Below are 14,797 nucleotides of genomic sequence, written 5' to 3' on the forward strand. Positions count from 1 at the left end.
AAGCTGTCAAAGGCAAAGGGTGGCTACTTTGAAGAATCTCAAAAATAAAATATATTTTGATTTGTTTAAAACTTTTTTGGTTACTACATGATTCCATATGTGTTATTTCACAATGTAAAACATTGTAAAAATAAATAAAAACCCTGGAATGAGTAGGTGTGTCCAAAATGTTGACTGGTACTGTATATGGAACAGGGTGCCATTTGGGGCGCAGCTCAAGTCCATCAAAGACAACCTATCATTTCACTCTCTACTGTACGTGAGTTCTATTTGTGAGACATGTTTGGCTTGTTGCATTCAAAGAGGTGGAGAACAATGCCGCAGTAACCCCTTCTCTAACGTCATACGTCCATACAAATAAACCATGTTACCTAACCATTTCCCCTTATTCAATTGAGGCTGCTCATAATGACAATGAATTACAATATCAAGTACCAGTCAAAAGTTTGGACACACCTACTCATTCAAGGAGTTTTCTTTATTTTTACTAGAAGCACAAGCAATGGACGTTATACCGGTGGAAATCTGTCCTTTGGTCTGATGAGTCCAAATTTGAGATTTTTGGGTCCAACTGCAGTGTCTTTGTGAGATGCAGAATAGGTGAACGGATGATCTCTGCATGTGTGGTTCCCACCGTGAAGCATGGAGGAGGTGGTGTGATGGTGCGTTACTTGTGATACTGTCTGTAATTTATTTAGAATTCAAGGCACACTTAACCAGCATGTTTACCACAGCATTCTGCAGCGAAACGCCATCCCATCTGGTTTGCGCTTAGCGGGACTATCATTTACTTTTTAACAGGACAATGACCCAACACACCTCCAGGCCGTGTAAGGGCTATTTGACCAAGAAGGAGAGTGATGGAGGGCTGCATCAGATGACCTGGCCTCCACAATCACCCGACCTCAACCCAATTGTGATGGTTTGGGATGAGTTGGACTGCAGATTGAAGGAAAAGCAGCCAACAAGTGCTCAGCATATGTGGGAACTCCTTCAAAACTGTTGGAAAAGCATTCCAGGTGAAGCTGGTTGAGAGAATGTCACGAGTGTGCAAAGCTGTCATTAAGGCAAAGGGTGGCTACTTTGAAGAATCTATAATCTGAAATACATTTTGATTTGTTTAACACTTTTTCGGTTACTACATGATGCCATATGTGTTATTTCACAGTTTTGATGCTTTTACTACTATTCTAAAATGTAGAAAATAGTAAAAAAATTAAATAAAACCCTGGAATGTGTAGGTGTGTCCATACTTTTGACTGGTACTGTAAATAAATATATTTTCAAGGCCCAAAAGAAATGGAACCTCACACAGGCATACTGAAGATGAACACAATAGTAAGATAATGATTTAAACCTGTACAGATTTTATATAAGGAGGGAAGGCAAGGGAGTGGCATTAGTTTTAGGTTGCTGTTATCCTATGCTATCCTATCCTATGCTATGTTGTTGATATAGGGCCCTGTTACGGAGGCCCCACTCAATGTAGTTATCTTTTATTATTTCTTATTGTTGTAGCATTGCCGAGAAGGAACCTGCAATTAAGCATTTCATTGGATTGTGTTTACCATGTGTATCGTGTACATACGACTAATAAAACTTGAAATGTGTATTTTATTATAATATAGGGCCCTGTTACTGAGGCCTTGTTACGGAGACCCCACTCAATGTGTATATTTAATTATGTATAAAATAAGGGAAGGCTGTGGAATTGGTTTTAGGTCAAAGTTGTAACTATGTTATACATGCAAGTACAGAACTATCTACATTTATGTTGTTGATATTGAGCCCTGTTACTGAAGCCCCTCTGCTTCTGCTGCCCTAGCCCCTGGCTGCAGACTCACTGTCGGCACTGTAGGCCCCTGAGGGGGACCGGGGCCCCTCTCTCATCTCCATGGGGTCCACTATGATGTCTAAATCTGAGACCTTCCATTGGACAGAGGGCTTCCTCACACCGCACCCTTCCTCCCCTGCTGAGCCCGAGACCACGCACAGCGTGGCACCACAACATCAACAACAACACCGACAGAACAGACGATACGAATAAGGGCAGAAGAAGAAGAGGTCCACAGACAGACATGACAGAATAGAGAGGACAGGAAGTTAGAGAACGCTGAACCAGATAAAAAATAAAAAATAATCAGAAAAAAATATAACGAGTTTAGAACTGAAATTTCAGAGAAGTTACCAGCTATGCCATAGCAATCTCATGATTGTCCAGATCAGATAAACCAAGGTGTCCCAAATAAACAGATATAGTCTGACAGTCAGTAGTTTGAGACTGATAAAGTAGGTAAAGCTGCAGTGTGGCGCAGGGACTGACCTGATTTGTAGCGGCCATGGCTGATGGTGCCAGTCCCAGGGACAAACGGTGGTTTAACGGGGTCTGGGGGCAGAGCGTAGCCCACCTCCTGTCTGCCTGGGACGGGCACCTGGAAGTACGGACATACAGCGGCCACGCGGCCTGAGCTGCTGGGGGTGGGCTGGGGGGAGGGAGGACCGTTTATCCTGTTAAGCTGTGGAGAGAGAGAGAGGGTGGAGAGAGAGAGAGGGCAAAATACAATGTCAGCTATACTTCCACAGTCAAAGCAGCGGTGGTTCAAATCACAATGAGTACAGAGATTGTTAAGAGACAGAGAGCAAAGTCAACTACCTAAATACGTGTTAACAGTGCCTAGTGAAATTATCAGCATTTTGTTGTCTTAAATTTGGAAAATTAAAACGCTCGTTTTTAAGGCAGCAAAATGTGAAAACTTTGTGTACTTTCACTACACAGTATTTATGCATGCTATGCTACTGTATACGCTGGCGGTCTGTTTGTATGAGAGTGAGTGGGAACACAAAGCAAATTGAATGCAGTCTATCACAGTGCCATCCGTTTTCTCACCAAAGCCCCATATACTACCCACCACTGCGACCTGTATGCTCTCGTTGGCTGGTCCTCGCTACATATTCGTCGCCAAACCCACTGGCTCCAGGTCATCTATAAGTCTTTGCTAGGTAAAGCCCCGCCTTATCTCAGCTCACTGGTCACTATAGCAGCACCCACACATAGCACGCGCTCCAGCAGGTATATTTCACTAGTCACCCCCAAAGCCAACACCTCCTTTGGCCAGCTTTCCTTCCAGTTCTCTGCTGCCAATGACTGGAACGAATTGCAAAAATCACTGAAGTTGGAGACTTATATCTCCCTCACTAACTTTAAGCGTCAGCTGTCAGAGAAGCTTACTGTTTTTGCCGCACTGCCTTGCTTTATCTTGGCCAGGTCGCAGTTGTAAATGAGAACTTGTTCTTAACTGGCCTACCTGGTTAAATAAAGGTGAAATAAAAAAAAGGTCTTGAGATAGAAGCTTCCCAGAGATACTCAATCTGAGAGTTTCTTCCTGTGGGGTTGATCTCTTTTTGACGTGCCTCTGTTTTTTTCTTGTGCAGGCGCTCGCGAAGGTCCCCAATGCGCTTGTCCATCATGGTCACCTCCGTGTTGCGCTTACTCAGCAGCTCCTTGTTCTGCTGCAGCCTGCCACTATGCTCCGTGTTCAGCTTGTTACGCACCTGACAGAGACACAGAGGGAACAGGGAACAGAATGGCTGTGAGTCACACCAGGAGGCAGATGGATGGGCAACGTGCGCCCTGTCCTGTCTCCGTTTAACCATGCCCTGGCAGGATGAGGAATGGAGAGACAAAGCTGCACATCTATTATGTCAGCGTCACAAATATCCTTCAGAATGAAAATGTCAGCCTGACTCATCTAATCTCCTCTCCTTCACATCTGCTCTGCAGCTGGATGACATCATCTGGAACTTCCTAACAAAATGTGAATCTGAAGTGCCATTTTATAGTGTCATCGCTTGTTGTATTACGTAAAAATAAATGTCACATCAAGCTTTCTCTCTGATGACATGTACAGTACTTCTGACCAGACAGTGTACATTATGCAGTAGTACCCAAAATATACTTTAGAACAGCCGAAGCAAGCACACATTTTCTTCAGGAAATGTACCTGTAGTTCCTGGTAGAGTTTGCGTAGCTCCAGAGCGGCGGTGCCAGTGAGAGGTCCTCCTAGGGGCTGCAGGCCGTTGAGATGTCCCCTCCTCAGGTCCTCCAGCTGCTGGGTGAGCTGGTCCACCTTCACCACAGCTGACTGCAGCTCTGCCTGCTTCTCCTGGAACTGCCCACTCACATGCTGGATCTCAGCCGCTGCATGAGGAGAGGAGACGCAGTACACTGTGAGATACGAACTAGCTGTGTGTTTGAGTGTGTTGGGAGAAATCAAAACATAGTTGTGGACTGGATGGACAACTCCCCTTTCTCCAGAGTACCAGTATCAGAATGTGTCAGACAGGGTGCAGCCTTGGACGTTATACAGGACAGGACTACACCCTGCTACAGTATGAACATAAGGACTTTAAGGCACCCAGACACACCCAGTTCCAGACCACAACATGGGGAGGGTCAGATTCCAGGCTCACTGACAGAACTAGGGAAAGAGATGACATCATGGACAGCTGAACGGGGCCTAGATTCCACTATGCTGGGGTTCTACGTCAGAAGAGGCTGGTGGGAGGAGCTATAGGAGAGCAGGCTCATTGTAACGGCTGGAATGGAATGAATGGAACCGTATCAAACTCCGTTCCATCTACTCTGTTCCAGCCATTACAATGAGCCTGCTCTCCTATAGCTCCTCCCACCAGGAGGAGTGTGCGTTTGCATCCTGCATCACATGGCTTACACAGGTTTCCATTGATGAGCTTGCTGTAGTCCACCTGGCCCCTCATGGCGCAGATCTTCTTTAGTTTGGCCTCCTGACTCTCCACTCGCTCCTTCAACCTCTGTAGCTTCTCAGCCTCTGATACCGTCTGGCCCCGTCTGTGGTCCTGCTGCTGCAGGTACCTCAGACGCTGCTCCTGAAAGGAGAGGAGGGGAAAGGAGGAGAGGACAGAGAGAGGGAAGAGAGAGGACAGGAGAGGACAGAGAGGACAGAGAAAGAGGACAGGAGAGCAGAGGGTTGGGTTGGAGGAACAGAAGGGAACAATGAGTTACAGATGTGGGGAGGGAAAATGTAGTGCAAGCATTCCTCCACTTCATTCCAGCACAGTGCAATGACAGATAAAATTCCCCCCCCCCCCCCCCCCCACACACACACACACACACACACACACACACACACACACACAGAAGAGAGCTGAAAGGAACAAAAGATGAAGAGGAATGAGAAAAAAGAAGGTAATAAAAAGGATTGAGAAAAGAGGGAGCAAGAGAAAACATTAAATACAATCCTATTCAGCTAACACAGTGGGCCTCAACACACCAGCTCGCAGAGAAGAGAGAATACACCCCAAAAAATGATCTTATCACAATAGGAAAAGGGCTTTGCCAATTCATGGTTTTTCCAACACAAAAAAAAACAGCCTTGCAAATAATACTCACATACATAGACAATCTAAATAACGGGAAGTGAATCCATACATACCAAATACACACAAGTGGTACACACAAGTAAGAGAATGAAGGAAAAGGGAAGGAATCAGTATGTGAATGAGAGCGAATTAAAGGGATTGCAAGACTATGTGGTGCTGACAAGCATTTTCAGGTCCGCTCTAGAATGAGCAAACACAGTACAGGCTCTGACAGAGAGAGACAGAGTGAGTAGGACAGGGAGTTTGACTAAACACAATATACTGTTCAATAGAAGGAGAGAGGTAACCCCTCAATACAAACTCACAGCTAATCACGCACATTAATACACACCGCTAATACACTCAACAAATATGACTCACTACAATGCTGTGTAGCTTATACAGTCAATCTACACTGAGCCTCCAGGAGTCCACTTCATCAACATTATTACAATCATCCACAGAGTAAGGCATCATGGCTTCTCAAAGAACAGAAAACATCGGCCCCATCATAAAATCAGATTTACCTTCAGAATGAGAAATATCAGTCAAAACCTAACCCGCAACCGGATCCAAACTCCTTGTAAAGGAAATGTGATGATCAATGAAACACTAAAGAATACGTGACAAGATGTCCCCTTGATGTCATGAGACACGGAAATGCTTTCCTGGTGCTAAATTAGAGTTTCCAGTATGTTCTGACTTAGATATTCCTGGGAAGTGACCAGTACGCTAGGTGTGGTAAAATACTGTTCAACCCATTAGGTTCCTCTCCGTCTTCTCCCCTCCTTGAGACAACACACTTCCTTCTCAGCAGCTGGCTGCTCACTGCTGACCTAATTTCCTGCCGGACATCTAGTCCCTTCCTGTTGTCCCTGGCAACGCATGCTGCCACCTCCCACAATGACCGCACTAACCTTAGTAACCCTGACCTTGTACCTAGATCGTGACTGAACCCATCCTCACATACAAGCTGATCTAGGAACTGCTTGTTGTGTTTAAATGACCACAGAGACCACAACAAGCTGACCACAGACATGCGACCAGATCAACCACAGACCGTGTGAACTATATCCCATTCCATCAATCAATCAAAGAGCAAGCAGAAGCACAGTGGTCAGTAAAACCTCCTTAGAAGGAGGAAACCTAGAGAAACCAGGTTCATCCACTCTTCCCCCTGTCTGAGACCACAGTAAATCATCTCCACAGTCCTCCCCATTCTGGCCGGTTACCTATAGAGGGAATAGAGTGCCATGTCAAATGGATCCCTGGTGACATATAGGAAGGAGCCAGGTGTATGGCCCAGCCCAGACAGTGGAAGCTGAGGATCCATCTATAGATCTACAACATATAGACCTGCACTCTGACCCAGTGCCTGTTCCCCAGCCCAGTGGAAGCTGAAATAAAAGGGACTACCCTGAACTTGTCCAATGAGAAAAGCTTTAAAACATTTTGCTACTGTGTGCTCTAATTGACACAACACAGCCACTCAACTCAGAGGGTAAAAACTTTGAGCTTAGCCAGAAATGTCAGAGGTGTAGACGCCAGTGGGTATTGCGGTTGGAAAGGAGGTTTATCACAGAGAGGTCAATAATGATGTTAATGGTTTATATTATTGTCTGTGTTCTAGTACCTTGGCAACCAGCATCTGCTGTTGGGTCTCGATCTGTTGCTGTTGCCGTGTGGCCATCTCCTGCAGCTCCGACAGAGTCAGCTCCACGCAAGGGTTCCCCACCTACACACACACACGAGACAAACAGAGAGAACACGCTCAAAATGTGGGCCCTCTCAACCAACACACACATAAAACATTAGGCAATAGGGTTACAGAGACTGGTGTAGGCAGCAGGAGATCTAAATAACATCAAACAAAGAGAACATATCTGTCTTACGGAAGACAAGTCTCTATAACATCAAAAAAACAAAAGCAGAACTGTCCTCTTTGATGTAACGTTAGAGGACTCATACAGTAGTTTTGTGACATAAAAAATGAATATCAAACAGAATATCATATACATTTTAATATCAAACAGTATGCTCATGACATTTAAAGGTGTTCTGCTGACCATGATGCTGTGCAGGGTGTGTGCCACACAAAGCTATCAAAAACAATAAGGCGATTCCACGCCAGGATAGGCCAAAAATAATTTGTTCTGGCAATTTTCACATAGAAAATTCATTGGGAGGAAGGATGTTTGACATGCTTTCTCATTTGTATCACAAACAATTTAGGAGAAAATTACAATGAAAGTGACCATTTTAGGACCTTTTTAGACCTAGTGTATACATGTCTCCTGTAAGACCCTTTGAACCGTGAACCACACATGATACAGACATCATCTTGGTGTCATTATACTCCCTATAGTGTGCTCTCAAATATGTAGTATGTGTAGATTCTGATTTTTCTTTTTATAATAAAATAAAATCACATTCATTTATTCAACATTACAAATATTAATAAGAAAATCTCAAAAGTACCCTTTTTGATTTAGCTTATTTTTAGACATATTGTTTGGAACAATATACTTTTAATTACATTATCCATTTCATACATAGCAATTTACGTTATAGGTCAGGGTTCCCCAACTGGCGGCCCGTGGGCCGAATTTGGTCCAGCAGTGATTACATTTGCACCCCCAAGTTTTCAGAGCTAAAAAAATTTAATAATAATTATTGTAAAAACACCAGCAAATCAGCTCCAAGTGACTTTAATTTTGGAAATCTGTTACAAAGTATTCCCACACATAATAGAGCGATATAACTGATTGTACAAAACATTAAGAACACCTGCTCTTTCCATGACATAGACTTTAAGCCTTGAGACAATTGAGACATGGATTGTGTATGTTTGACATTCAGAGCATGAATGGGAAAGACAAAAGGTTTAACTGCCTTTGAATGGGATATGGTAGTAGTAGGTGCCAGGCGCACCGGTTTGTGTCAAGAACTGCAACACTGCTGGGTTTTTCATGCACAACAGTTTCCCATGTGTATCAAGAATGGTCCACCACTCAAAGGAGATTCAGCCAACCTGTGGGAAGCATTAGAGTCAACATGGGCCAGCATACCTGTGGAACTCTTGACACCTTGTCGTGCCCAGACGAATTAAGGCTGTTCTGAGGGCAAAAGAGGGTACAACTCAATAATAGGAATATGTTCCTAATGTTTATACACTCAGTGTATGTGATCGTATACAAATGTAAGGAAGGTTTGAAATTATTATGCTTTAGTCAAATATTATACCTGTTTGGGCTTCTTGCGGTCACATCGGCCCATGGCTGAATCTAGTTGATGATCACGGTTGTTAGGTCATTAACCAATCACAGCCCTCCTTTAGGATTGCACATTCAGCAGAGGGAGTTCCCTTTCAATTCATTTCCCCATTCACTGTGTTGGTGGTTCTCCTAAAATTGCTCATAATTTCATGATTAGCAGAGCACACTCTGTGAATGTGATGAACTTGTAGAGTATATTGTTCCAAATAATAGGTCTTAAAGCTGAGATCAATGAAAGGTGAAACAGCGCCACTGGTCACCCCAGGTGCATTTGTTATTGTTTTGTTTTTTTGAAAAGTAGGAGATGAGCATCCAGCAGCGTAATAAAAAAATATTGCAGTACTCTGCTGTTCTATCGCACGTGTAATGATGTCCGAGGTAATAACGTCTTTGTTGTTGTAATTTCAGCAAAAGAAGTGGCAGTTTGACCGCATCGAATTTCAACTTTAAAATTAACAAAAAGGGTACATTTGAGATATTTATATTTACAGTACCAGTCAAAAGTTTTGACACATCTACTCATTTAAGGAGTTTACTTTATTTTTACATTGTAGAATAATAGTGAAGACTACCACAGCATTCTGCATTGATACGCCATCCCATCTGGTTTGTGCTTAGTGGGACTATAATTTGTTTTTCAACAGGACAATGACCTAAAACACACCTCCAGGCTGTGTAAGGGCTATTTGACCAAGAAGGAGAGTGATGGAGTGCTGCATCAGATGACTTGGCTTCCATAATCACCCGACCTCAACCCAGTTGAGATGGTTTAGGATGAGATGGACCGCAGAGTGAAGGAAAAGCAGCCAACAAGTGCTCAGCATATGTGGGAACTCCTTCAAGACTGTTGGAAAAGGATTCCAGGTGAAGCTGGTTGTGAGAATGCCAAGAGTGTATTAAGCTGTCATCAAGGCAAAAGGTGGGTACTTTGTAGAATCTCAAATATAAAACATATTTTGATTTGTTGAACACTTTTTTTGGTTACTACATGATTCCATGTGTTATTTCATGGTTTTGATGTCTTCACTATTATTCTACAATATAGAAAATATTAAAATAAATAATAATAATTATACAAATTTAAAAAAAAAACTTGAATGAGTAGGTGTTTCCAAACTTTTGACTGGTACTGTATGTTGAATAAATTGTGAATTGTTTTATTTCAGAATCTAGACATACTACATATTTGAGAGCACACTATAAGGAGCATAATGACACCAAGATGATGTCTGTATCATGTACGGTTCACAGATCATAAGGTCTTACAGGAGGCATGTACATAACAAATATTTGTCATAGAAATGTTAAAAGCATTTAAAACATCCTTCCCATCCTTTTTTTTAACCTTTATTTAACTAGGCAAGTGAGTTAAGAACAAATTCTTATTTTCAATGACAGCCTAGGAACAGGCTGTGGACTTAGTCCCCTTCCCCTCACCCTCTTTTTTTAAATGGCTGAAAAGTCAAACTGAACGACAGATGTTTACCTTGTCAGCTCGGGGATTCGAGCTTCCGGTTACTAGTTCAAAGCTCTAACAACTACGCTGCCTGACGCCCTCAATGAAGTTTCTATGTGAATATTGACAGAATAATCTGAGATACCAAAACTATTTTTGGCCTATCTTGGAGTGGAATCGCCTTTTTTAAAGAAAAAATAATAATTCTCAGCGCACTCAAGCATGCTCACATCACACGGTGCTCACACACCAACAATCTTCATTGGACTGCCACGTCCTGTGATTGAGTGTAGTCACTGATTAACAAACACAATACTCGGTGTGTGTGTGTGTGTGTGTCTGTAACAATGAGAGGTGCCTCTAAGTGGTCCATTCAGTCATCCATCAGTAAACGATACTGTCAAGTGTTGCCTGTCACATCAAGAGTTCCTGGAATACATGACAATACAATTCAACAGCGGAACATTGCATCCATTGCCAGAAGGATAGAATGAGTACTACACTGAACATTATAGGACCTCTGGCAGTCTCTATGGGGGTACCACAAGGTTCAATTATCGGGCCGACTCTTTTCTCTGTATATATCAATGATGTCGCTCTTGCTGCGGGCGATTCCCTGATCCACCTCTACGCAGACGACACCATTCTGTATACTTCTGGCCCTTCCTTGGACACTGTGCTAACAAACCTCCAAACGAGCTTCAATGCCATAAAACACTCCTTCCGTGGCCTCCAACTGCTCTTAAACGCTAGTAAAACCAAACACATGCTTTTCAACCGTTCGCTGCACGCACCCTCCCGCCCGACTAGCATCACCACCCTGGACGGTTCTGACTTAGAATATGTGGACAATTACAAATACCTAGGTGTCTGGTTACTCTCCTTCCAGACTCATATTAAACATCTCCAATCCAAAATCAAATCTAGAATCGGCTTTCTATTTCGCAACAAAGCCTCCTTCACTCACGCCGCCAAACTTACCCTAGTGAAACTGACTATCCTACCGATCCTCAAGTTCGGCGATGTCATCTAGAAAATAGCTTCCATTACTCTGCTCAGCAAACTGGATGCAGTCTATCACAGTGCCATCCGTTTTGTTACCAAAGCCCCTTATACCACCCACCACTGCGACCTGTATGCTCTAGTGTGCTGGCCCTCGCTATATATTCGTCGCTAGACCCACTGGCTCCAGGTCATCTATAAGTCTATGCTAGGTAAAGCTCTGCCTTATCTCAACTCACTGGTCACGATAACAACACCCACCCGTAGCACACGTTCCAGCAGGTATATCTCACTGATCATCCCCAAAGCCAACACCTCATTTGGCCGCCTTTCCTTCCAGTTCTCTGCTGCCAGTGACTGGAACGAATTGCAAAAATCGCTGAAGTTGGAGACTTTTATTTCCCTCACCAACTTTAAACATCAGCTACCTGAGCTGCTAACCGATCGCTGCAGCTGTACATAGTCCATCTGTAAATTCCCCACCCAATCTACCTACCTCATTATTTTATTTACTTTTCTGCTCTTTTGCACACCAGTATTTCTACTTGCACATCATCATATGCTCATTTATCACTCCAGTGTTAATCTGCTAAATTGTAGTTATTCGCTCCTATGGCCTATTTATTGCCTACCTCCTCATGCCTTTTGCACACACTGTATATAGACTTTCTTTTCTTCTACTGTGTCATTGACTTGTTTATTGTGTTATTGGCTTGTTTATTGTTTACTCCATGTGTAACTCTGTGTTGTTGTCTGTGTCACACTGCTTTGCTTTATCTTGGCCAGGTCGCAGTTGTAAATGAGAACTTGTTCTCAACTAGCCTACCTGGTTAAATAAAGGTGAAATAAAATGTAAAAAATTAAAAATAGACTAGTGGGCTTATGGGCAGAGTTGCCATCATTCAGCAACAAATTCTCCTCATCAGTCAAATGGGGTTTGAAAAGATCCCTGAAAGCAGGTTTGGATGCATTTTAACAGAGCTGTAGAGTAGCTTTAACTGACATAGCTTCAAACAGACGTTGTGCTTTGACGATATCAGTACTGCTGTTCTAAGTACCTGCTGTCAGTCTTTTAACGAGTCTGTCAATGTCAGTTAAACAGCAGGAAAGCGAGAGTCAGTCAGGGTCTAATGCAAGGTCAGGGAAATGGTCAAAAACAATGCTACAGTGCATTTCAGTCACGTCAAACCATGACATAACTGCTGATATTAGAAAACAAGTGTAGGATCAGAATGCTGCATCACCCCTCATACCATATGAAGGACCATGCCACTGTACTGTACCTACAACGTTTCATCTATGGGAATAGATATAGGTGCCGACTATAGCACTAAGTTTAAATCACATTACACATGAATGGGGATCCTAAGAATAAATATGTAGGCTTTAATTAACAGAACATATCTTACACATTTCAATTGCACACAATAATGGACAGCTATGCCAATATTTCAATGGAAAAATCAGTGCCACTTCACAATACTTCTATACAACATTCATTCAATTATGCAATTATGACATTGCATGATCATTAAAATCATGAAAAATGCTGATATTCAAACTATTCTCTTATTTGCTTTTTATTCAAGCCTTATGTTACATAACATCATTTTCTCCGCTCAGGATATATACAATGAAATGCTATACAAATCAATAACAACACATGGAAAGCCTTATTGGCAGAGACAACGATGTGACTGACCAACACGGAGAAACTTCACACCATGACAAAACATCAAAGCTATTTAATTTAAATAGGTTTTATTACCTGGTGGGCGTCCCATGTAATTCTGCAAGATCGCACCTTAATTTTGCTGCATTGTCCTTCAACTGTAAATTCCTGTACAGCCTCAACATGTTTCCACTCCATTTTTTCTATCAAATAGTTCCTCTGCAAATCCAGAAAACGTAGCGCCGGTTACGGCGCCACTGAATGACAATGCACTGATTCCTATCGGAACTTTCGCACTTGTCTGATGCGTTGATTTGCGAGTCTCTTCCTCTGGCTCGAGGAGCGCGGTTGGTCAGTCACCTGCTGTCCCGGTTACAAGCGTTGGCACGCTGATCTACAAATAAGTAAATAGAGGGGGCGAGAATCAACAGGATAGTTGTCACATCTATTTAGGCCTGGCGGATAACGGATCGTATTTGTCTTTCTCTGTATGTCCCAAATGTTTCTACAACAAATACCCCTATCTCAATATAAAGATAGGGGTATTTGTACGTAGGTTAAGAACATCTAAAACATGTAGCCTATCAAAAGCGCCCATTCTTCGTCGCTGACGTGACTTTGTGACAGCATACATTTTTCACCCCTGTGAGGGTTTTGTTCCAATTTTGACGTGCCAGCAGTTCTTTGCACTACTCCCTCTCTCTGCTGCTGGAGCCAGACTGCAGGACGAGTACACCCCCTCCCTCTTCCAAGCTCCTGCTGCCATAAAGTCCCTGCGCCACAGCTGTCTGGCAGACAGATTCCGGGACCCTCAAGATGCGCACAGGGATTTAGGGGAAACCTTGTATCATTCACAAGCGTTCATGCATCATATTCTAAAATTGCTGTGATCTCAGGAATAGGCTCACTGATTACACTTCTAGCATGTAAATGTACTTCTCAATAGAGCCTCAGAGTCAAGACTTTATCATAGTCCAAAAAGCAATTTCTCCAACTGTCAGGAGGTGGACGTTGGGCGAGGGACCAAAATTGGAATAAACTATTCAAATACTCAGCGACATCGAGTTATGATTAACCAATCGACGCTCACTATAGTCTCCAGACCCTACTGGCTTGCCTGCTGATACCTAGGTTGCTTAAAGGCGAAGCAAGCGTAACTTTCAAATGTACACGTTTAAAGGATCTTGGCAGTATAGCAGTCAATGGAACCATTGACCAGACTGGCGCACATTGAGCAAATCTGATCGAACAAAGTGGATATTTGTCAAATCCATCATGATGTATGTATTGTAACAGGCCAACAATGTGGTTACCCAAGCAGGAACAATATATATTGAAATACAGTTGAAGTCGGAAGTTTACATACACTTAGGTTGAAGTCATTAAAACTCGTTTTTCAACCACTCCACAAATTTCTTGTTAAACTATAGATTTGGCAAGTCGGTTTGGACATCTACTTTGTGCATGACACAAGTCATTTTTCCAACAATTGTTTACATACAGATTATTTCACTTAATCACAATTCCAGTGGGTCCAGTGGGTCAGAAATGTACATACACTAAGTTGACTGTGCCTTTAAACAGCTGATGTCATGGCTTTAGAAGCATCTAATAGGCTAATTGACATAATTTGAGTCAATAGTAGTATTTGGTAGCATTGCCTTTACATTGTTTAACTTGGATCAAACGTTTTGGGTAGCCTTCCACAAGCTTCCCACAATAAGTTGGGTGAATTTTGGCCCATTCCTCCTGACGGAGCTGGTGTAACTGAGTCAGGTTTGTAGGCCTCCTTGCATGCACACACTTTTTCAGTTCCTCCAACAAAATGTTCTATAGGCTTGAACTTTGGAGGTATGCTTGGGGGTCATTGTCCATTTGGAAGACCCATTTGCAACCAAGCTTTAACTTCCTGACTGATGTTGCTTCAATATATCTACATAATTTACCTTTCTCATGATGCCATCTATTTTGTGAAGTGCACAAGTCCCTCCTGCA

The 14,797-nt window shown here is 42.8% G+C and overlaps 1 protein-coding gene across 4 annotated transcripts in view; it reads right to left on the bottom strand.

The window, feature by feature from the left end:
- The window catches only part of ppp1r13ba (protein phosphatase 1, regulatory subunit 13Ba), a 42,708-nt gene that overhangs the window by 10,628 nt on the left and 17,283 nt on the right, over nt 1-14,797 (bottom strand). The window contains exons 1-8 of one of the 4 annotated variants that reach the window (XM_082955732.1): nt 8,641-9,733; nt 8,466-8,513; nt 7,031-7,132; nt 4,731-4,905; nt 4,002-4,198; nt 3,412-3,552; nt 2,324-2,516; nt 1,845-1,970 (exon numbers count right to left, since the gene is read on the bottom strand). In XM_082955732.1, coding sequence (XP_082811858.1) covers nt 1,845-1,970; nt 2,324-2,516; nt 3,412-3,552; nt 4,002-4,198; nt 4,731-4,905; nt 7,031-7,132; nt 8,466-8,513; nt 8,641-8,673 — 1,015 coding nt within the window. In that variant the 5' untranslated portion in view covers nt 8,674-9,733. Of the gene's footprint in view, nt 1-1,844; nt 1,971-2,323; nt 2,517-3,411; nt 3,553-4,001; nt 4,199-4,730; nt 4,906-5,924; nt 6,200-7,030; nt 7,133-8,465; nt 8,514-8,640; nt 9,734-12,898; nt 14,257-14,797 lie in introns of those variants that run through there. The other 3 variants (XM_082955731.1, XM_082955730.1, XM_082955733.1) reach the window with 3 other exon arrangements.

Source organism: Salmo salar, chromosome 09 (assembly GCF_965601325.2).
Source record: "Salmo salar chromosome 09, fSalSal1, whole genome shotgun sequence".
Lineage (NCBI taxonomy): Eukaryota > Metazoa > Chordata > Actinopteri > Salmoniformes > Salmonidae > Salmo > Salmo salar.